General features: G+C 39.1%; 1 protein-coding gene and 1 long non-coding RNA gene across 4 annotated transcripts in view; one reads left to right on the top strand and one right to left on the bottom strand.

Moving 5' to 3' along the window:
- Positions 1 to 1,332: 1,332 nt before the first annotated feature.
- On the top strand, positions 1,333 to 19,131 carry LOC144045545 (uncharacterized). The gene is made up of 5 exons (XR_013291885.1): positions 1,333 to 1,542; positions 2,218 to 2,257; positions 2,352 to 2,481; positions 4,052 to 4,130; positions 18,967 to 19,131. It is a non-coding gene; the product is annotated as an uncharacterized LOC144045545 (long non-coding RNA).
- bmp4 (bone morphogenetic protein 4) overlaps positions 13,074 to 24,634 on the bottom strand; it is a 24,685-nt gene continuing 13,124 nt past the window's right edge. For all 3 annotated transcript variants that reach the window (XM_077559952.1, XM_077559951.1, XM_077559950.1), the window contains 3 exons: positions 20,659 to 20,781; positions 19,019 to 19,389; positions 13,074 to 14,268 (listed from right to left, as the gene is read on the bottom strand). In XM_077559952.1, coding sequence (XP_077416078.1) covers positions 13,418 to 14,268; positions 19,019 to 19,382 — 1,215 coding nt within the window. In that variant the 5' untranslated portion in view covers positions 19,383 to 19,389; positions 20,659 to 20,781 and the 3' untranslated portion in view covers positions 13,074 to 13,417. The remainder of the gene's footprint in view (positions 14,269 to 19,018; positions 19,390 to 20,658; positions 20,782 to 24,634) is intronic.

The raw sequence follows: 24,634 nt of genomic DNA, 5'->3' as shown, positions 1-24,634 counted from the left end.
TCCAAATAACTTAAAATGTCAACAACAAAAAAAACTAGTATAACTGACTAAATAAATAAGTAAAAAAGTGAGGAAACTGACTAAATAAATAAATACTGTATATAAATAAAAGTAATTGTCAATCTGGTTTTGATTTTGCTTCTTTTTTTTGTGTGTGAAGTTGTTCCAGATCTCCCATCAAAGTCACAAATCTACTGCTAAAAATTTCATTTCTGCGGCAGTCGAGGTGTATCGGACCATCTAAGCAGACCTCCAAATGTTTAGTGGGAGAAATCGTAATCCGTAAACCTCATAACAAGTGCAATTTCGCCTGATGTGTTTGTTTGTATACGTGTATCTCACTCACGCTGTTGCGCGCACTTAGCAAGCATGTTTCTTGCACATGTTGTTGCCATGCACTAAAAGTATATGATCGGTATAGACTTACACAGCCGGGCGGTCCCTCCGGGCTCGTGACTGCAGGTCTTAACTACCCCGTACCACATGTTCATGAGCTCACTCTGCAATGCCCGCAGCGTTTTTTGGCTAAATTGGCTAAATGTATGCAGTTGTGTATGGCCATGCCAAAAGCAACACACAGCCTCTTGACAATCATTCAACTGGAAGAGGTTGATTCAAGCTTATAGAATACGAAATCTGGACCAAATGAGCTGGAATATTTGTACTCTCTGCTTGCTGCCTTAAACTGGGAAACTACACGCTGATGCACAAGTGACTGGAATATTGGCAACTCGAATGACCATTTGGCATAAAAAAACGTCACCTGTCTTCCAGAGGAGTGATGCCATCTCAGTTAACCCCCAGTGACACCACGTATTTGCAGTTCAACATTCACAAATTTACCTATTGGTGTTTTGTTTTTTTTTCTGCCACAATCGCTAGCCCATTTTTAGTGCTCTTTCTGAAAGGTCCAAGATGGCACCAAAGCCCTACATAATAGGAAAGTAGCTGCCAAGAAATTATGAGACATTTGGACTGACAGAAACGTTTTTTCAAAATTAAATAATCTTCAAATTGTTTAACTTTATGGGTAATGTTGTAAAATTAATTTGAAATTATGTTACAGTAAACAGATTGTAAACTGTGGTCTGTGGAAGAGTCAATTATGATATCAACATTTTTAGGGTTAGAGTCAATTTGCAGCAGGGCTTATTACAACATCAACAATTATTTAATTAATTAATTAATTATTTTTTGTTTGTTTTTTTAGCACATGGGGTGATGAGTATTTTGTCAATGCTGACGGAGTCGCAGCTCTCTGTGTGAGGTTGTCGGTTTTATTTTGGTAACTTCCTCTTTCATTTGTTCCTTTTCCGGTCAGGTTAGCTGAGAGTTCTGGCACTCGTACAGACACGTTTTTTTTTTGTGTGGACTAAATTGACTTCAATTTTCTGTTTTTGTGAGTGGTGTCGTACAGTTAAGTCCACATGTGTACACTGTTTGACTAGAAGTAGCCCTGAATGACGAAGTAGTTGCTATGCTAGTGTTAGCGCTAGCTAAGCGAGCTAGATTGGCTACTTGCGCTTGTCACGTGATCAAAAGGTGGGTTTTAACGTTTCGTTTTCCACGTGTGATGTTTAATAATGAACAGAAAATACGTTACAATGGCAAATGTATGCTTGTATGACAGTTAGTAGTGGTAAATACTAAAATATGTCTTACTTACTTACTTACTCCAACAAATCTAATGAGATTGCAGTAATTGTTCCACTCAAAAAATGTTTAATTGAAATGTTGTTTTTTTTTTGCATTTTGAATTCATTTGAATGGTTAAATATATTTTCTATCATGTTTTCTTTTTTATCAGTCAAATGTTGGCCCAGCCCTGTTCTAAAGGAATGAGTCAACAAGTGTGTAGTTTCTATTTGGGTTTTGTGTGTGTGTATGATGCCACCACAGAAAGCCACCGGTGATGGCAAAAGACGAAGTGTGATGACAGTCATAGAACCTTGTAATGTATTATGTTATTATCTTGGATGTTAGCATATTGCTCAACGTGACATGACCAGAGAAGCTGTTCAACAATGCCAATAAAAGGTCACTAGGGGACTGTAGTGCTTTGCAAGAACCCTCCTGTTCCCTGTCCGTTATTTATTTCATTCTTGTCTTATTATACAGAAAACAGATGACATTTGACTATTATTGTTAATTTGATGCCTGATTAATCATATAATCATGCCTGATTATTGTGGATTTCCTTCCTTTCTCCATTACCAGGTGGTTATAACAGGACTTCACTGCTTCGCTCCAAACACCCGTAAGTGGCGGTCATTGCCTCCGATGCTGCTTTTGTACGTCACTCATATCTCACTCACCTAAAACACATGCTTTGATTGTCCCTCTCAACCCAGATCCACATGCACAAAAGCTGTGCTGTTGCATCCGGCCACCAGAGGGGGCAGACAATGTGCCCCCATCACCACCTGGTTACCCCCACTGGCTTGGGACTAAAGCCTCCGGATGTTGCATGGACGCAATGAGGCAAGCAGACAAACTGATGTGATGATAGCATACAAAAGCTCCTCTTTCATTTGGATGATGCGTTTGGGAGATGCAAAGAGAATTATTTTATTATTTGTATATTATTTCTGCACTGAAATGCGCGGAAGATTTCAATGAATGAGCGCACTGGAGGAAACTTTAAATAATTATTCTGTTTGGGGAACTAAACAGGTCAAATACATTTCTGGATGTCGTAGGTTTGGAAAGGCACACCAAAAATCCCAGTTGGGTGCATATCTTGTTTTTAAGGTTCAGTACATTTTTAGTACAGCAAAGTAACACAATGCAAATAATAAAACATAGCCCCAAATGGATGCCCCTACAGAAACGATCATCCATTTGTGCAAGAAAGATTTGTTTTTTTTAGGTTAACATGTGCGTGGCAAAAAAAACGACAACAAAACATTTTGCTGCTCGTTGAATTTTTTTGTCTACAGATGGAGGGAGGCTGGATAAGGCCCAGGTTCCCCATCCCGTCAGCTGCCCTCTTGCTCGCCACCGCTTCAATGTCCATTTGGCAAATCCTGGAAAACCCTTTTGTCTCCACAAGAGGGCATACATTCCCCATACAAATTCCAATGATCTACAAATTACGCCAATACAAAACCAATTCACGCACCAATTTTTGGGGGGAGGGATTGGTCCGTGGCCGCCCCTGAGAATGTCACCCTGTGTGGCCGCACATATCGCACATACCAAAAACCGCTACTGCCTGTGAATTTTTGTTTGCTACCAGAAATGCAAATGTCATACAAGTAGCCTTTCCAGTGGCCTTTGTTGCATCAGAATAACCTTCAGGCCTCAAATTATTTCCGAGAAGAACCAGCCTTGAAAACACACACACAGAGTTCCCACCCCCAGCGGAGCAGGCCCCGCTCCCTAACAAGCGGCTGACACATCAAAGCAGATCGTCCAGGAGGGAAGTCCGTCCGGGAGGGTCTGGGGGAATCACGGGAGACAAAGGAAGCGATTAAGAGATAAGGATCACTTCAAGATATGACATTTCATCCTGGCCAGATCCGGTAGACATGTTGTATTCAGGGAGCAGCCACCCCCCCCCCCCTTCCATCCACATGCTTGTAGACAAATAACGCTAGCCAGGAAGACTCAAACAAAAGCTTTTTCCCTTAAATAGAATTTAACTACACACAATAGAGGTGAATGTAAGTTTAAAAAAAAGAAGAAAAAAATACGTTTTTTTTGTGGGCCTAATTGCCTCTGCGTCGCCTTACGTCTCCGGTTTCACGCTGTCGCTTTCAGCCAAGGGCGCAACCCACCTGAGATCGGCACACAAAAGAGTCGGGCTCGGAAACACAGAGGGAGTTTGTTTGCAAATAAACACGGCTGCGCTCCAAACACCGCCTCACCTCTTTTGTTATATGAATAGCTGTCGGCCTGTGTCAATCATTTGTTGAATGTATCGCACTGTATCACAAATTCCATTTTGTTTGACAATTATTGCGACTTACAGCTTGTCTCATTTCGGGGTCATCACAGCGAGTCACAAGTTTACCGATCCAACTCACCCATGTTTTTTTGTTTTTTTTAGGCCTGGAGCTACAAAGGCTGATTATTGGGCCACTGGCCGTGAATTGAGCCTGCACCGTTTGCACAAAAGCCAACTGCATGTAAGTCTACCATTACAGTACCTTTGTTGCGCTTATACTGTATGACAGTCACAGTCTTCGTTTCTTCTTCAGTAAGTATGCAAAAACGTTTTTGCAAATCCGAAACTCATTATTTCTAGTTCCATGATTTTGTGTTGATTATTAGTTTTATTTTATTTTATTTTATTTTATTTAATTTTATTTTATTTTATTTATCTATTTTTTAGTTCCAGTTCCATTATTTCAATAGCGAAAACTATAAATCATGGTCAACTTATTTTTACACTCGTATGACAGTCAAGCATGTCAATTTAATATTAAATGGTATTTAGGCAACCTTGCATAAATCAAAGATGAGGGTAAAGAGTGTTGAGTGTGCTCCAGTAAGTGCCGGGGGTCCGTCACAGGTCCACACCTGTCGAGTGGGCGAGGCCAACGCTCTTAGAGCAGCGCAGCGCCCGCCATCTTTTCATAAGCCGTATCTAATGAAACCACTCGGCGTCCGAGGAAGGAAGAAAAGAAAGACCCACCGCGGGGACACCCTGCCCTGCCCAAAATTGCACCTCGCGCCCGCCCGCACAATAGAAGCGAATTCCGTCGGCGCAGCGACAGAAACACTTGACACCAAATTTTCAACTGCCGCCGCAGTGGAAATTTCCACTACGGATCCTTCCTCATTGGAGGATTGTCGTGGGAGACAGGGAGGGGCCGGGGAGGGGGTCACATAATCAAGCACCCCCCCCTCCCTGCCAACGCTCCCTTTTTTGGCACTTTATTTGGGAACAGTTGTCAAGATGGAAATATCTAATACTCTTGCGAATCACTCAGGCAGCAATTACGGTTATTAAGCTTTCATTGAGAGCGCACCCAATCACCCCCCCCCCCCCCCCAGGCTTGTGTGTGTTTTCTCACACTTTTTGACAGGCCCCATTACAATTTACACTTGCTTTTGTACAGTGTAACCTTGTAACTTGACCACCATCTGTTCCAGGATACAATATTCCATTTCACTGACATTACCAAATTTATATACCTTCTACTGTACATCAACGATTTCCAACATGTAAGGGAAATGATCCAATTTTATTTAATTGGTCCAGAAATTATTATATATTTTTTACATGCCACATTAATCATTAATGGTGGAAAAAGTTTAGAATTAATTTATCTTGGTCTTTTTTTAAAAAAAATTTTTTTTTACTGTTTTTCACAAAAACCTGGTATTTGGAAAAGGGGTGTGTATATGTGTTTTTATATCCACTATAGGCAATAAATAAAAAAACAAACTATAAACAGTAACTGTGACATTGCGTGAGATTACCGCCTCGGCGAGGTCAAACGTTTACGTCGATGAGAACACCCCCACCCCCCACCTCCAACATCCCCGTGGCTGACGTGCCGGTGTGTGTCTGTGTGATGACTGGCTGGGGGGGTAGATGAGTGTAGGGGGTGTTGTCACAATCGAAGGTGCCACCCAGATAACCCCTACAGACGGACAACGAGATGGCTCTAAAATTTCAGGCCTGCGTTTTGTGAAAACGATACACGGATTAGTGTAGTTTTTGTGTGTGTGCGTGTGAGAAGCCCGAGCGAGTTGAAGAGCAGCCGTTTGTTGTCTTGTTTTGCATTCTGTATGCTTGGAAAGATTTTTTTTCCGTAACGCGAATCAAATGTCACAGTTGATGGCGGTATTGTGTGGTTACTTGTGTCCAGGGGCGGAGTTAATGGTGGCCACCCCACTGGCCACCCAGGAGAGGATTATGATTATTGTGATACTGTGGTGCAGAGGAGAAACATTTATAATTGTGAATAGTGTCATTTTGTTTTTTTTTAGATATGATTCAAATTGGCCGTATGATTAATCACCGATTAGCTGTTAGCTATAGCGAATGTGTGCATGACATAGTAGTAGATTTTGAGAGTACACAAAGAAAAAGGCAATATCTAGTAAATTTATTCAACTCAACATTAGTTATAGAGCCATTTAAAAACAACCATAGCTGGATACAAAATGTTTTTCATGAAGTGAAAAACAAACAAAGACAATTAAAGGGATACTTGACTCACTGAGCCATTTTCAGCAGTAAAAAGTTGGATTTTTTGTATACAATTAATACCTTTAAAAACAAATGTGTCCACTTGCTGTCAACTGAGGATGACATCACCTGTGCTGAGGAAGTGGGTAACAACTGAAGAGGAATAAATATATTTGTCCTCTTTGCGTGTTCCAAAAATATGAAGACAGATTTAATGTAAGAAAAAACACCTTTGCAAAGATGATTTAATTAAAAAAAACAGAGATCTCTGGACATCGTGACAGACTCCAAACATCACGTAACAGGTGGAATTTCAGAGTCCGAATGTGTCTCTTCCGCGTGTAAAATGGCTTCTTATAGTTAAACAGACCGCCTCTCTTTCATTTGTAGACAAAACGTACTCTCTGGGTACTTTTCCGTGAGCGATGGCGAAAACAGAGTCAGGGGTGTGTGTGTTCGAAGCAAATTTTGTTCTCAAGGACTAAATGTGTTTTCGCACAGAACACTGAGAAGGAATTTTTTAGACCAAACAATATCTTCCAGCTTAGTTCAAGGTCAAATTATACTAACACAACCAATCAGGGCGCACCTGTTTTCTGGGTTTGGTCAGCAAACTGAGCCCTGATTGGTCGTTACCCACTTCCTCAGCACAGGTGATGTCATCTTCAGTTAACAGCAAGTGGAAACATTTGTTTTTAAAGGTATTAATTGTATACAAAAAATTTAAATTTTTACTGCTGAAAATGGCTCAATGAGTCAAGCATCATTTTAACACAGTAAATTAACTCATTCACTGCCATTGACGGCTATAAACGTCAAAAATTCATTTCAACTATTTCTATTAGTTTAACATTTTTTCCCACTTTTGTTAACAAGTATGAGCATGAAAACCTAGATTTTTTGTATTGTACATTTAGAAAAGATATGAAATTTGTGATTAATCGCGAGTTAACTCGTGAAGTCATGCGATTAATTACAATAAAAAATTGTAATCGCCTCTTGCCCCTAATTTATAATAATCTTTTTTTTTTTTTAAATGAATTTATGGCAGTGAATGAGTTAATGACAAATGCTGATTCGAAAGCTATAGAATAAAAATGACAAGTTTTTAAAAATGGAAAATCTGCAAATAACTTACGCTCATTCAATTGCTTTAACTCGTACCTCAAAACACCACTGTACGTTTTTCAGTTATGAATGGTCACGTTTACACTTTACAATCCTCTGAAAAACATCATTTTATGCCATGATGTTTTATCCAAAAGGATTTAGTTCCACATTTGTCATCAGACAAAACACTTGACTGAAACCACTTAATGGTGTTGTGTCACCATATCAAGAGGACAATCACGTGACTCATGACTCGTGCCCCCCCGGCTCAAACCAGGCCAGTCCGGATCCTTTCTCTTTGTTCCTGTCGGGAGGTTTACTATCAAATAAACACTCTGCTTTTTACGGTGGGACGTTCAAGTAAAAAAGCTTTTTGAAGACTTCACCCGGTCAATTAGGTGAGCAGTGTCAATAGACCCCCCCCCTCCCCCCGCTGCATAATGACTCACCCGTTATGGCGTGCAAACGAGCACTTACAGGAGACCGAGGGGCACGTCACAAAGGAATGACAAAGCCCTCGATCTGTTTTTAAGGACTCCTACTGCAATTGACCCCACACACTCTTAATTCTCTTCACACACTCTCGCGCTCGTCTTTCGAGTTGCTGAATTCTTGGCAATCACGTGGCCGATGACACTTTGGGACTCGAACCGTCATGTTGCTAAATGTGATGTACTGTACGTCCATGGGTGCTTTTAAGAGCAACGCTAAAAGTGTTTGAAAACACGTTTGGGCACCATTAGTATGGAAGAACCAAACTGCCCAAATTCTAAATAAATAAATGACTAAATAAATAAATAAATAAATGACTAAAAGTGAAAATAAAAACACATATAAAAAATATAATTCAAAAATTAAATCCCCAAAAATAAATATAAATGGAAATAAAAACAACAATATATATATATATATATATATATATATATATATATATATATATATATATATATATATATATATATATATATATATATACACATACATTTGTATTTAATTTTATTTGTTTATATTTTCACTTTTTGTCAATTATTCATGTATTTATTTGTTTATTTATTTCTTTTAAATTTTGGCAGTTTTGGTCCATACTGCCAGGACGAAATGTTATTCAAATGAGGGGGCGGTCCTAATCGTGTCTTGGGTTGGACTCCGTTGAGAAATTTGGAACTATTTCCCGGTGAAAGATTGAAATTCAGAGGATTTGGACAAGCTAATGTTGCTAAATGGTTCATTGAGCAGAAAGTTTTCGATTAATTTGATCATCGATCACCTCTCGACTCTACATTTGCTTTTCGGACCTCGGACTGTTTTTTAATCACGGAGCCCTTTGACTTTATTGATGAATTTGTATTTACTTGTCAGGATTATGTTTTTTTTTCGGCTTCCGCAGATCAAAGTGTGTCTCCGCTGCTATAACTAAGCTAATTACCGAACCATGAGTTTTTTTTTCGGCATACCGTGACACTTCATAGTTTTTAGGAACGAAAAACAGACGGAAAGCCCAAAACACATTTGAAACATACCTGCGTTTGGTAAACTCAATGATCTTACATAAACATCCCTCTTCGGGCCTTGAAACCAACATGCATGTCGTCTTTGTGTGGAGTAGCAGGATAATGAACAGGCAGACAATTACCATAACTAGCTGATGTTATCGCCACTTCAGGGGTTGGAGGGCTTGGGGGGGGGCGAGCAGTTGAAATGTTGTAATTGCACTGTCAACCACCCAACCGGCCCCCAACGCCGAGCTTGTTCCCGGACACATCGCCATGTATGTTCCTCCTCCCACTTTTTTTCTCCCCCTTTGGCCTTTAGCCACTTCAAAATGAAATTCTTCTTCTTCTTCTCCCTCCTTTTTCTCTCTTTTTGACACTAATATGCAAGGCATCAAAGGGACGCCCAGTGGCCATTAGATGCTACCCCCCCACCCCTCCTCCTCCTCTAGCCCCCACCCTAGAGACTCCCTATATGTGCTCTAGGTGTAAAAACTAACAAACCTAGCTTGGTATTAGCGAAACTCAACTCATTTTTGTGACAAAAACATGTCAGTGAAATAAATGGCATCTCTCTCGTGACAGGGCAAAATGTACACTTATTGTAAAGCAAAATTATGTTTTGTTGGTTTGTTTCAAAGCCTCCACAAAAGTACTCAAACAAAAAAAAAAAAGGACAAACAATTCTACTGAATAAAACCATTAAAAAAAAAAGAAAAAAGGGGAGAGAGAGTGACGATGATGACGTTGACCCGGGAAGTCTGCCGAATGAATAATACTGAGTTCTCATTAAAAAAAAAAAAAAACAATAAAAAAATAAATCAATAAAAAAATAAAAATAAAATGTGTTTTAGTGCGCACTCAGTTTAGCCCACCAAATATACACACAGTCAACTACCCTGAACTCATATTACACGTACAGTATGCACACTGAATCACAAATTATTTATTTATTTACTTATTTTATTACTATTATTTTTCAGTTTGATTATGTATTTTATTGTGACTCGCTGCTGCTATTGAGAGATGCAACCAAACAAAATGTCATTGTATTTTACAACGACAATAAAGCTTATCTTATCTGAATAAATTCAAGTAAAATTAAACATTTTGAGATGCATGCTTTTTAATGTTTTAAATTGTGTGAGTTTGTATTTTTACCCAAAGCACAATCTTATGTTGCTTTTGGAATTTTGGAGACACATGATTTTCATGCTTCAAATTTACGTTTATATTTTTACGCATAACTCAACATATTTTTTTTTTGCTTTTGACAAAAATATCTTTTGAACATGTACAAAAACGTGCACCATCAAAAAGTATGTGACCTCCTTTGGAATAACTTGATAAAATGTCATCTAATTTATAATAAGTTGCCACAAGAAAAAAAATACTGTTTGCTTGGCATCATACCACAAAAACAATTATGTTTTTTATGTTTTTATTAGACACTCAATGTTCAAAACATTCACGATGCTGCGTGGAAAAAGTCTTATGTATCTTTGGATTTGAGCCTCGTCGTTGCAAATCCAACCTGCACAACCATCAGAAAGAATGTCGAACCATTACATTTGACAAAACGTTCTCAGTTCAGCAATATTCCTGGGACGTCTGGTGTAAATTGCTCTCTTGAGGTCCTGCGGCATGTAAATTAAGATCAAGATTTTCTGTTGGCCACTTTAAGGTGTACCTTCTTCTGCTGAAGTCATTCCGTTGTTGATTTATTTCTGTCTTTTGGTTACCGGCCTGCTGCATCACTTACTGTATCTTCTGCCAATCTTCAATTGGCAATCAGATGTTATGTACAACTGAGACATTTTCAGTCGTTGATCCAGTCCAGGCCCTGAAGTAACAAAGCGATCACAAACCAATGATGCCCCCTCCGCCATGCTGAGTTGGAGGACTCGAGTCTGTAAGTCGCAAATTTGATGACTTGCTTGGCAAAAAAATGTGTGAAAAAAATCGACTTGACTTTGTTTGACTTTCTCCCATGACTTGACAAAGCATTGTGTTTACTTTGGAAATCTGTGAGGGGGGGTGGGGGGTATTAGTCTGCCTTTGACAAAGATGAATTTGATGTGTTTCTTATATTTTTGATGAAACAAAGAAAAAGAAAAGAGCAACATTAACTGTTTAAAACTCCAAGATAAGAAATCATCTGTCCGACGCAGGTAAGCTAGCTGTGCTAACGGTGAAGCTAAGCTAGCTAAATGAGCTTGAGACTTTAGCCCATCAATAGTTCGTCAAGTATTAACTAAATTTGACAATAACGTGATAGATAAGATCTCATTGAGTATAATCTTGCAATCTTTTTTTTAAGCACATAGATTTCACTTTAGTCATGCATTCATTTTATACTGTTAAGTTGCTGTTGGTTGAATTTTTAGAGAAATGATCATTTAGAATCTTCGTCTCATGCACTGTGATTTCCTTGTCTTCCGCGCGGTCACTCGTCTTTCCACGACAGCCACTCCTAACCAAAGTAGCAAAACTGTTGAACTTTATCCATTGACAGAGACACTTCTGAGAGCTGTTTTGCAGACAATGCTTATTGAGCGTCGCAAACTGAGGTTTGCTTTTATTGGGTGGGACAGCTTTAACCAACACCTCCACCATCTTGTCACATTGATTTGACTCTAGCTTGGCTGACTCCTGCCGCCAATTAGCTCTTGCAGAAGTCATTAGTCCTGGGTCCACAAACTTTTGTTTTTTCAACCTACTAAAATAAAATGAAACCATAATTATTTGTGTGGGATTTATTTAAAACCAATACGTTTCTCTATTGCTGTAACTTGAAGATCACATTACATTTTTATGACCAATTTATGCAGACAACGAGAGTTCTGCTTTTTCTTGGGCAGTGGTATGTGTTCACTTTAAGATATCGTTGTTGTCTAATGAAAAGCATGGAATATTAACATATCTTGTGATTTGTATCCCATTTCAACAAAAAAAATAAACTTAAAATCATAAATTTTGGAGTGATTAACTTAAAACATTTAAAATAGAACGTATTTATACGTTTTTGGGACCAAATTAGTTAATTTTATTTATTTATTTTTAAATAAATAGTGTAGGGAGTCCCTAGTGTCAGCATCATTTTTATAAAGAAAATTTAAAGGAAATTTAAATCACTGCAATAATACCAGGACTTCCATACATTTTATTTGCATTTCAGCCGCTCATATTTTCGTATTTTAATTCACAGAATCAGGGAAGCGGCATTGCTCAGCGGTAGAGTGGTCGTCTTCCAACTGTGAGGTTGCGGGTTCGACCCTTAGCCCTTGTGACTACGTCGAAGTGTCCTTGAGCAAAACACTGAACTTCGATTTGCATGGCAGCACCCGATCACCGGTGTATGAATGTGTGCGTGAATGTGAGGCTTTGTTCGGTTTTGGGCATCATATGGTGTAGATAAAGCGCTATATAAAAAGCAATCCATTTATCTTTTTTTATTTATTTATTTTTATATTATTTATTATTATTATCATTATTATTATATAATATTATTATATATTTTTAATTTAATTAAATTTTTAATTTGTATATATTTGTAAATACGCTACTGTAATTTTTTTTCCTATCTCTGTCACATGATCCATTAGTGTGTTCAATATAAAACCTGCCAACATTATTAATGTAATTATGCAAATTTAGTTTCAAAATTTCTGTAAAAAGTATTGGAATTCTCACGCATTTCAATGAATGGTTTGTGATCAAAACAAAGTGCAGCGGTGGCCGATGACATGATGTACACGACCCACTTCAAAACAATGCAGAGCTGCCGGCAATGACCCCCCCCAAACCCCATTAGCCCCCCTTTCCAGCAGCAGTTCAAAGGAGCTGCTCTCTGCAAACATTATCATATAATTTGGGCCAGCCGTCGGCTTGTAAATAAGTCATGTCGAGGTCCATTGTGTGGCGGGGGCACAGGTTGGAGACAGGCGTCTTTGCTGTTGCCGGCACGAGACAAAGGCAGGAGACAGCGCGTCTAACCTTTTGATTCTTCAGAGGATCACGTCAGCCCGGGACACATCGTCCGTAATCATGTCCCTAACGTGGGGACGTGGGGTAGGAAGGGGAGTGGGGGGGGGGACAATAGGCTCACCCTCACCCGCGGCCTGCTTGCAATTGGATTAGCGATTGTCCCAGCACATGTTAGCCTAATTGACATTTAGGTGAAACGGGAGAACAATAGGGAGCCGAACTAAAGGCCTGCTACTGTCTTTGAAATTGAGTTAAATGTCGATAAGGGAAGAAAACACAGGAATTTGTCAAATGTGAATTATTGAAAAGGGTGTATATATATATATATATATATATATAAAAAGCAATAAATATTGCCAGTAAATAAACTCCATAGATTCTTTTTTTCATCTTTACTATTTTATCAATAAAAAACGTATACAATCTAATGTACATGATGAAAAGTTGTACAGCTTTTTTTTTTTCAATGTTTAAAATAAGGACTCAATTTATTTTTTTAAAATGTCGATATAAATATATATATATTTTGTCAAAATATATGATCATATTATCAAAGAAACAAAAAAAGTGAGACAAACGTACACCTCAACGTAAAAGTTATAAATAAGCGTCCATGTGATTTTTTTTTTTTTTGTAAGAGACCTTGTAGAGATTTGTTTTGTCCAAGTCCAGGTTAGCTTGCGCTTTAGCGGCAGCCGCAGCCCTCCACCACCATTTCCTGGTAGTTTTTCAGCACCACCTTGTCGTTTTCATCCAGGTAGAGCATGGAGATGGCGCTGAGCTCTGTGGGCACGCAGCAGGCTTTGGGAATGTTGTTGTTCACAGAGTTCACTAGTGTTTGAACAATGGCGTGGTTGGTGGAGTTGAGGTGGTCCGCCAGCGGGAAGGGACACTCCCCGTGGCAGTAATAGGCCTGGTAGCCAGGGGGCGCCACTATCCAGTCATTCCAGCCCACGTCGCTGAAGTCGACGTAGAGCGCGTGACGCCGGCAGTTGCGGTTGCGTTTGCGTCCCCGCTGCTTGGGGCTGCGCTTGGTCCGCTTGGTCAACGGGTGACCTTTGCCGTCATGACCGAACGTCACCAAGAGGGGGCGCAGCTGCTCCCAGTCCTCGCCGGGCTCCTGGTGGAGCGAGCGGCTGACGCGGACGTGCTCGCCCCGGTGGCGCGGCGTCTCGTCCAGGTGCAGGACCTCGACGGCCAGTCCGTGGTTGGGGTGGCGCTCGCGAGTCCAGCGCAGCACGGCGGGGCTGACGTCGAAGCTCTCCCAGCGCGACGTGTTGTGCCGTACCAGCCGCGTGTCCAGGAGCTGCGTGATGAGCTGGCCGGGCCGCGGCGCCTTCAGCACCTCGTACACGTTGATCCGATGGAGGCCCGTCTTGTTGTTGTCGTCGCCGACCGCCTCGGCTATCTGATGTCGGTAGAGGCGCAGTTCGGCCGAGGAGAGCAGCTCGTCCTCCGGAATGCTGCTGAGGTTGAACAGGAAACGTAAGGGCGTGGCCTCACCGGCATCCAACTCGTGCACTTTCTCCATGTGCTCTGAAAGGGAACAAAATGAAAGTTGTTAGGAATTTAAAGTCGACTCCCGCTACCACGGTGATCCTGGAAAAACCGGAACAAAAATCTCCCAAAATCTTAAAAAAAAAGTTTTTTTTTTAATTGAAAACGAGTATTCGGGGTTGACTGTATTGTAAAAGTGCTGTAAACAAGTTAGAGTTATCAAGATTAAATCAACTAACACTGCACTTCCTCTTAGGAATTTTATTATGAAAACTATTTAAAAAATCTGTGGATCGTGTTCCATCAGCTTTGAACATTTCCAAGTGCATGTTACGGATCAAATTCAGTTCATTTCAAAGGAGAAACCTGATTAAAACCCGTGGGCAGTATTTTATTTTGAAATGTCAGAACCAACAAAAAGCCAAAAAATGGTCACAATAACGCCTAGGGGTTAAACATGCAAATAACTTCGTTACAAGCTTGGCCACCGAAATGAATGAAACTTGCAAGTCAAGCTAACAACTGTACGTCTTTTCCCAAAGTATCTCGTGGACTCGTTTGCCTTTCTCCAAGCACTTTGCCGAAACACGCATCCCGAGGAGCGTGGCGATTAACGTACCACAGCTACAGTGGAGGCTCCCTGTTGCGCGCTCACGCTGCAGAAATCTGGCGAGATCGCCATTGTTGAGGTGCGGGCGGGGAAGGAATGTTGTGTCTACTATTTTCCTGCACAATCCACTCCTGTTATTTCGCACCCAGAACCTAATCTTGCCCAGGTGGTTCTGATTATTAAAACCCGCTGTGGTTCTGATTAGCGCTGGTTGTTCGCTTGAGATATACTTGTCAATGTATTTTTTAAGTCAGCTGAGTCGGATGTTGAAACTGAAAATGAGTACAGGTACTCCCAATCAAATGAACTAACTAAGCATTATATTAACATAGTTTAGAGCCTTAAAAAAAAAAACATACATTCTTAGACCAGACAGTAGAAACTCTTCTAACATATACATTACATCACATACAGCCACTTCCACCTGACTATTAACTCATTGACTCTTAGCCATTTTCACTGAAGCAACCCCCTTTGCTCCCGGCTGTTTTCCTGGATTTTGACTGATTTTGCAAGGCCTTCAGAATATTGTGTTCTATTGCTATAAAAAAATGTAACATACCAAAAGAAAGATTTGAGTCTTTCTATCTGTTTCCGTTTTGCAGCAATTAGCATTAGAATATAGCTTTATCATTATTCACAAATCTGTTTAAAACAGTGTGGTTGGGGGGGGGGGGGGGGGACCGTTTGTTTGCAACATGGCCCTGGTTGATCTCTTATACTCTGCTGCCACCTGCTGGCCATTTTTGTAATAACTACCATTGCTTCAACCGTTTTGTGCAGTTGAGAGGCTGCATCAAAGCTTTCTGTGTGCTCTAACATAAAAAAAAAACAATACGTATAAATATGTCTTTGGGACAACTAAAACATTTAAAATACAACGTATTTATACGTTTGGGGGAGCAAATTAGTTAAGACATCCATTGAACTTCAAATTCAACTTCATTTAAAACTAAACATTATATAAACCTGATTTTTTTCTGTAGCTAAATTATACCTGCCATAGTTCATCAGAAATTAGCATATTTTCTCAAGAAGATTTGCTTACTTTACGTACACGGAGTAGCCCAAAAGTAGGCCATCAAGATACTACCTTTTTATACTTATACAGTATCTCATAAAAGTGAGTACGCCCCACACATTTATATGTCACTAACAAGTCACATGACTGGACTTTTTTTTTTTTTTTTTGCCAGGGGTTTTGCTATAAATGGCAATATTTTGAGTTATTTTGATAGAACAATGAATGTTTCACTTACATAAACTGTAGACTACTTTTCATTGTGTCAAAGTGTCATGTCTTCAGTGTTGCCCCATGAAAACATATAATTACATTTCTGGAGAACTTGAGAGGTGTTCTCACGTACAAGTTTGTAAGAAATATATATATATATATATATATAAAAAAAAAAAAATCTTATAATTTGAACACTGATTGCTTTTTTTTTTTTTTTTTTACTTTCATGCTTGTTCCCTTGGACTTAAAAGTAAAACCAAGGTTTCTAAGTTCAACACACTTGTCTCCCCTCTGGTTCATTCGTTCCTTGACCCTTAAAGATTTACCCGACTGGTTTAAAGCTTTTCCAACCACAGTTTACCTCCAGCAGCTCAGTCAACCACGAGTTCCTTCACCATTAATCGAAAGCCGCCCGCCTCGGTCACCGCAACTACGTCCCGTCCCCTGCGTCGCACGGGCCTCTGAGGCACTTTTTTCCATCCCTCCGCTCTCGGGCACCCACATTGTTAGCAGTGGCTTTCTTTATTTAGAACGCGGCAGAGTAGCATTAAAGATAATTGCACGTTGAGGAAGGTCCTTTTTTTTTTTCAAAACTGGGGAGCTGCAGTCCAGTTTTCCAAGTTGCTCCCCGCAGGATGCGGTTAAACGTAGACGTCGGTAATATGAAGGTAGACTTTTTTTTGCTAAAGCTGTTAACGAAAACCGTTAGTCCAATGTGGCTCTTGAGTTTTTCAAGCAGGTTTTCACAGCTCATCAGGGCAGTATTTGGTTACTTTCACATTCAAATCTGGGAGAATGCCAGGTTGGGGGTTAATCTTTTGCGCATATTTTAGGCGGCGCTCAGGCATGCTTTCAGCAAACTTACTCTTACTTTCTTGACCAGATTTATTTTTACAATTGTGATTTCTTTTTTTCTTTTCTTTTTTTCAGCGACGGCACCTTGAAATGAATACGAACAAATCTTGTCGCTATGGATCCAAAAAAAAAAACCTACAAAGAAATTACTTTTTTGTGTGTTTTTGTATTTTTCAGGTTTAAAGAAAACAAAAAAGGCAATGGCCAAATTTTTTTTGCAGCGTTTGATGATTTTTCAGGTCAATTTGATGTTAATGTCAGGTTGCGCACATTTTAGGCCCCACTTGAGCATTCCTTCGGCCACTATATTATATACCCTTACCTTTCATTTACAAATGTATTCATAAAATATTTTTTAAACTGAGCATCAAAACAAAAGCCAACAAATCTTGTTGATGGGCAGTGAACCGAAAAAAGCTGAAAGTTTGTTTTGTCGGGTTAAAAATAATACATCACAAGATTTGGAGATACTAAAATGATTTTGCAACTAGTCAGGGAATGTTTGGTGACTTTTAAGTTCAAGTTTGAATGAAAGTTATTACCCCCCCACACACATATTTTAGGTGGCAACCGCTCATACAGTATAAACTTAAATGTACTATTATCACCAAAAGGTTCCTTTGAGACTTAATCTTGTTACCAAAAAAGGTAAGATAAAAATAAAAAAAAGTATTAAGTCGATGTTATGTTGTTGGGGATGCATATTTGTTAGGTAAAAAATAAGTGAGCTTGCGACAGGGTTGACAATGACAGTATGGACATTTCTGGCTAAGTTAGCATTTAATGAACACACGGTAGACCTTCACTTATAAAACTAGCCACTGTTTCAGCCTCCACTGCAGAAAGATAAAGAGGGTTTCTTCAAAGGGCAGTTCCCCCATAATGACAGGGTGGACAGCAATTCCAGGGACTATAAAATTAGAATTATTGATTAAAATCACTTGTTTTTATCAAATAACTTGGCGTGGACAATAAAACTATGTGTCATTTAACAATTTAGCAGAGCAGTGTGTGGGAAAAGCCCAAATCACCCGAATTCAATGAAAAAGAATTGTATAAAACGAAGAAACACATTTTAAGAGCCTTATCATTGTACTGGTATGTGTGCAAACGTTTAGCCACTTATGATAAGAACTCGGGAGTTTCAGTATTCTGCTACAGACGAACAAATGAAAATGAAAAAAACTATTTTTTTCTTTATACCAAAAATCCACAAAATAAATTTTTGGTTTGAAAAAGTAAAAAAAAAAAAAAAGCTACATTTGGAGATACTTTAAAAAAAATTAAGAGATGGATTACAAAACTATACATTTAAGGTGATGCCGAGCCCATTTCCTTTTAAGATGGAATGCTGCTCTTTGCTGGGTGTGGTTTGCCGTAAAAGATGGATACTATGAAGGTGATATGCTTTTTCCTTAAGCTTTACGGTAACTTTATTCCAGGAGGCTGTTGAGTTTTTCTAGCAGATTTTTGGAGCTTGTCAGGCACTGTTTGATGATCACATCCTGAAAAAGCTTTGCTTATAGCGAGACAGGTGGAGCTGTCAACCTCCAATTTTTTTCAAATATTAATTTCAATTAATTAATTAACTCTTTGACTGCCAAAAACGTTAAATAACGTTTAGTAAAATCCTATGGAGGAGTGCCAAAGACGTTAAAAGACGTTTTTTTTTTCAAAACAGAGGTGGAACTAACCATTTTCTATTGTTGATTACTCAAAAACGGAATAAGGTAGAAACAAACTTTTTTTTCTGATGAAAGATGAGAGTCCAATCTTTCATTTGGTAGTATGTGTGTTTCCATAGTCCAAACACATAATTTTCTGTGGACCTTGAAAGATCAGTCAAAAATGCTTTAATCAGCTGGCACCCACAGCATCCCTTTTCTGAAAACGTCTGGCAGTCAAAGAGTTAAATTATATTTAATTTATTAATTTAATAATAATTTAATAAATTTTTATTAATTTTTATTTTTTTCAAATGTCTTTCCCCCCCCCCTTTTTTTTTTTTATTACTCCCCTAACGCTAACGCTACAGAGCTAGCCAACTCTGAGGAAATCCCAACTACACATTCCACAACCATCCTTACCCTCATGGTGGAAGCCCCTCACAGTGTTGGCTCGGCTTGCCGACCTTTCCGGGTACTCGAAGGCGATTCCGTCGCCGCCCCCGAACTCCTCCCCCTCGCCGGACTGCAGCCGATACAGGTCCAGCAGGTATCGCGGCACGGCGGCGGCCGAGCGGCTGGGCCGGGGCCGCCTCTTGAGGCCGAACATGTGCAGCAGGGTGGCCTCGAAGTCCCGCAGCAGTTCATGGCTCTGAGCGTCCGAACGACCCTGCAGGCCCGGCACTTTCTTTTTTCCTTCTTCAGGTATCAGACTGGCATGGTTGCTCTCTCCCAGCAGGACTTGGCATATAAAAAGGACCATCAGCATTCGATTACCAGGAATCATGATGTCTCTGACGGGACACAGGTTTACAAGATTAGAAATTGAACTTTGACCCGCCCGGAGACCGGACTTCATAACCGCCCACTTAATTGGCTTGAATGATCCAGTCTGGCTTGTTTACAGTAAAGAAGGCCCTCTCATATCACTTGCATTTGATCTTTGTGACATACTTCAAAGGGAAGATCAAATCTAATTTTCGATTGTTTTCAAATTTTGGGGGTTGGGATACTTCTACTTCTACCCAAGGTTGGGTTAATTATTTGGTTCAGTAGATTGGGTTGAAGATTGGTATTGGGCAGGCTGAAGAGTAGTGTTTATTAAGTCGAGCATTTTAGTCATTATTTCAGTCCAAGAAAACATAATATTCATCTTGTTTTAGTCAACAAAAACTGTCAACTTTTTAGTCTAATTTTAGTCAGGACATTCATTTTCACTTTTTACATTGAAAATTTCCATCTGATCTAAAACTATTTCACATAAATTCAATTTAATTTGATCTCACATTTTCGTTGATAAACAACTTCACACACAATTTCTGTATCTTAAGTGGTTACTATGGCTCCATGCTACGAGCTAGTAAATTAGCCAGCATTAGCTAGTGGTCAGATTAACGTTATTGTTGGAATATTATAGCCTTTGGATTAATGTTACATTATAAACAACCACCACAAAAATTTTTGTTACAAAATCGTAGAATTTTTGTCTCGTCTTTGTTCATGAACTAAAATGTCCATAGATTTGAGTCCAGTCTTTGTTAAGTGGACGACATTTTTGTCTCGTCTTCATGAGTCAACAAAAATGCCAATTCAGTCCGGCGAAAAATGTTAGTTGACGAAGATATTTTCCTTTCGTTTTTGTTCATGAGATAATTAACACTACTGAAGAGCTGAAGATGGTCGCCATTTTCAACGTTTCTCTACAAAAGTTAAGGAAAATAATCTTAGAAAGTGTTGGTGGCGGCTGAATGGTTTAGCGGGTAACACCCGGAGTTCACCCGGAGTTCAACTCATACAGGTTGGACAGCCAACCCACAGAAAATGGATTGTTTTTTTGTTGTTTACCGTAAGTGAGACCGTTTTACAGTAGATGACTTGCATTTGGTTTTGGCTGACTTCAAAAGTAAGAATTTTGATTGACTGAATCCAGATTTTGGATGGATTCTCCGCAGCAGTTTTCACTTCTTGTACTTTCAACGACTTGCCACTAGCCAAACTAAAAATGGATTTTTTATAAACATTTTAATGTGTGACTTTAACAAAGTCACATGCCACTTGCTTACCGAGAGAAAATAAAGCATGGGAAAACAGTCCATGTTTGTTGGGAGCAGGCGGCGGACACGTTCTTCCAGGAAATGTTAGGTGGCGTTGGGCGGCTGCAGGAGAACGTAGGAGTGAGCCTGTTCCTGGAAGAGACACACACACACAAAGAACTTATAAACTTAATTACAGCACATAATTGCAGACGTTTATGGCATTTTTTTTTTTTTTAAATGTCCGTTTGCATCTGTTAAATTCAGAGGTGGCAAATTCAGGTCCAGAAAGTAAAAACCCTGCCACAGTTTGGCTTTAGCCCTAGCTGCTAGCTAGCCAGCTCCCTAACTAGCTCCCCGGGTATTCGGCTAGCTAGCACAAGGGGCTAAAGCCAAACTGTAGCAGTTTTTTTTTTTACTTTCTGTACCTGGATTTGCCACCTCTGGTAAATTGCAGAAAAACAAGAATAAAAAGTGACTTTTGCTTTTTCCTGTGAGGGGCCACAGTGAGTTAAAAGGCAAAACTTTTCTACTTTGTACCATGTGCTATCATTGTTCCAATTGCTAATGATCAGAAATACATCAAAACTGAGTCGTCTAGGTCTAAAGCTTAAAAGCACAAAATGACAATGTTTCAGCTCTGTCTGTTCCTGTTCATAAAGCTAACAGAGACTAAATAAAAATTAAAATGTGTCCAAATAAAAATGCAAACAATTCACGTTTGTACTAGCTTTGTGAATCTTAAATGTTCCTGTTTGAAGCCGAAATCAAAGAAAAAAATTTAAAAAATATAGAATAACTGAATCATTTGCATCTGAAGCTTAATAACGACAATATAAAATGTTGAATTCTATCAGATATTGCACAAGCTCAAGATGAAGAAAATCCATCAAAGCTGAGCTGTTGGCCTGTTCCAATTGAAAATATGCCAAGTCGAGGTAGCTGACTGTGAAATGCAGAGATAAAACCATGCTTATACGAGGTTGTGGGCAGACACCCGTTCTGGCACCAATTCAACTGAACAATACAAATTTGGGGTCAAAATTAGATTCAAGTTTTTCCACATGAGCACATTCAACCTTATTAGCTCTTCCAGACCAAACACAGAATCCTTTAGTACCGAATTGTATTCCATTTTAATCGTCTTATGTTTCTGAAGGGTACCAAAGCAACTGAGCCATTCTGTATTGAAGGGGTATCGAACCCTCACATAGGCTCATTACAGTGCAGCAGAGAATTGACATATCGACAACACATGATACCAAACAAGTCACTTCTCTTTACATCATTTCGCACTGCTATGATCCTGTGCTATTTGGGAAAACTTGGGCATCGTCTAAATCAAACATGCATCTCCAGCCTGTGAAATTAATCAAAAGCATGACACTTCTAGAAGCAGGCTTCCGAGAGAAAAATGGTGGTATTAATAGACTTGTCAAGTGAAGCAACACGCGTGAAATTATGTCGTAAGGTGGAATACTGGTTTTGATTTACCGTCTGGCGCGGAGGACGAAAGCAGTGTTGGGTGTGTTTCTTTTTTTCCCTTTTTTTTGTGTGTGTGTGTGTGGGGGGGGGGGGGGGGGTCATTAAATGCACCACTGTTGAATCACAATCGTAAAAAACTTTATTAAGGTTACTCTCATGAGTGACGTTGGTTTTTTGTCATCATTTTGGATGCTGAAGCCAAATGCATTTATAGAAAAAAAAGTGGGCTATATGTGTATGAACCAGGAATGCAAATTTGACGATTTTCTTTTTTTTCAAATAAATGTTTTTGGTCTTTACTTGCACAAAGCCAATAATGGTGGTAAATAAATGTGTAAAAACAGATTCTAAACCTAAAAACTCAATAAAAATCAAGCACTTTTTTATACAGTTTTTTTTTTTCTTTTTCTGTTCTTGCACAAAGTTGACAGCCTAAACCAAACCATACGCAGGAAAGTTAACAATTATTTGATTGGTTAAAAAGTCTATTGGAAAAAATAGATGGCAGGAAATATCTCAATATTTTCAACATTTTGATTTACAGCAATATTTTTACCCAGCAGGAATCCACTTATTTTAATTATTGTTATTGTCGTCATCATCATCATCATCAAATGTAGCCTTTAATTATCCAGATTAGGCAATTTAGATGCTGACTTGGCTGCAGACAATTATATGTAGATTTCTAGTAGAAGTTTTTTTGTTTTTATCATTTCAGATTTGTAATTATTTGGAGAATTAAGTACAAACAAAATGTTCACAAAAAGTCCCTTTGCTGATGTCGTCCAGCTCCCCTTCTTTTGGACAAAACTTGAAACAGCACCTCTGCTGGTAGCAGCCAAGCAGTGCACACCATTTTTTTTTTATTACCTCAACTTCTGTTACTAGTTCAACTGTATATCCAATGAATATTAAGTTTAGCTGAAACGTAAAGAAAAATAAATTTACTTTTTGTAAATGGTATTTACAAATATATATATAATTGTATTTACTTTTTTACTTTTACGTTTTTCAGATGTTAATCCAGTTATATATTTATTACCACCTTTAATTGTCAGAAACAATTTTTTTTTTAATTATTTTTTACAGAAGTTGCTTTCCTAGTCAAACAGCAATTGTCCGTTTACTTTTTTTTTTTTTAATATATAGAATAGAAGTTGAGACCACATCAAGAGTGCAATCCATTTTGCTTTAAGACACGGCAAATTGATGGAATCGTGTAATTGAATCTTTTTCAGGTCATTTCGCATTTGTCGTCCAAGTCGCACCATCGCTGAATTTTTTTTACGAACATCGTTTATTGTACCCACTGCTGCTCTTGCATGTATGTTGACTTTACGAGCATCCCAATTTGTCTAAAAAAATTTTTCTTCATGTTGCGAGCCAAAACTTGATTTACGAGCTGGCTTCAGAGAGAGTGGGAAAAAAAAGGAGACTCACTGTCACTAATATTAACAGCTGAGTAGGCCAAACTTAAAAGGATACTTGATACATTGAGCCCTTTTCAACAGTAAGAAGATAATATTTTGTGTATAATTAATGTGATAACATCATTATTTTTCATGAACAATTAATACCTTTAAAAACTAACTTTGCCACATGCTGTCAACTAAAGATGACATCACCTGTGTTGAGGAAATAGGTAACGACCAATCACGGCTCACCTGTTTTCTGGGCTTGGTCAACAAACTGAGCTATGATTGGTTGTTACATGTTTCCTCAGCAGTTAGCACAGGTGATGTCATCTTCAGTCGACAGCAACTTGCAAAATTTGTTTTTTAATCTTTTAATCGTGCATGACAATTAATGAAGTTGTCACATTAATTATAGGCAAATCATTATCTTCTTGCTGTTAAAAATGGCTCAATGAGTCAAGTATCCCTTTGAGAGCCGATCTAACTGGCAATGTCCATGATGTCACTCACTCGGCCACGCCCACATTACAGTGACATAACTAGAAAACCATTTTTCTTTACATTCTCGTGTTTTTTATACAATACAATGTTACTGTTTTTCAATAAAAACAACACATTTTGCGGCGGGAGGCTGGAACGGATGACTGGCATTTCAATTCATTTCAATGGAAAATATCAATTTGATATACAATAAATGCAGTTAACAAGCTTGCTCACAGAATGAATTAAACTTGTCAATCAAGGTACAACTGTACATTCATGGATACCTTTTTTCGTTTGCCTTTGACCCGCCATCGACCCTCGGCTTGCTCGGTCATGACACTAAATCCGGTGTGTGTGTGTGTGTGTGTGTGTTGGTGTTGCGTACTGACACACACACACACACACACACGCACACACACACACACACTGGCGGGAAATCGGCAGCCATTGCATGTTTGTGAGAACAGAGCAAGCGAGGACGGTTCGGAACATGATCAGCTCTATTACCCATGGGGTGGGAGGTGTGTGTGTGTGTATGTGGGAATAACGTGTGTGTGTGTGTGTGTGTGTGTGTGTGTGCATCAGTGACAACAAGCATTCATTGTACAGGGCGAGAGAGAGAG

The sequence above is a fragment of the Vanacampus margaritifer genome, chromosome 1 (genome assembly GCF_051991255.1).
Source record: "Vanacampus margaritifer isolate UIUO_Vmar chromosome 1, RoL_Vmar_1.0, whole genome shotgun sequence".
In the NCBI taxonomy this organism is placed as follows: Eukaryota; Metazoa; Chordata; class Actinopteri; order Syngnathiformes; family Syngnathidae; genus Vanacampus; species Vanacampus margaritifer.
The sequence above is the reverse complement of the archived record's forward strand: the minus strand, read 5'-3'. Positions and strand labels throughout refer to the sequence as shown.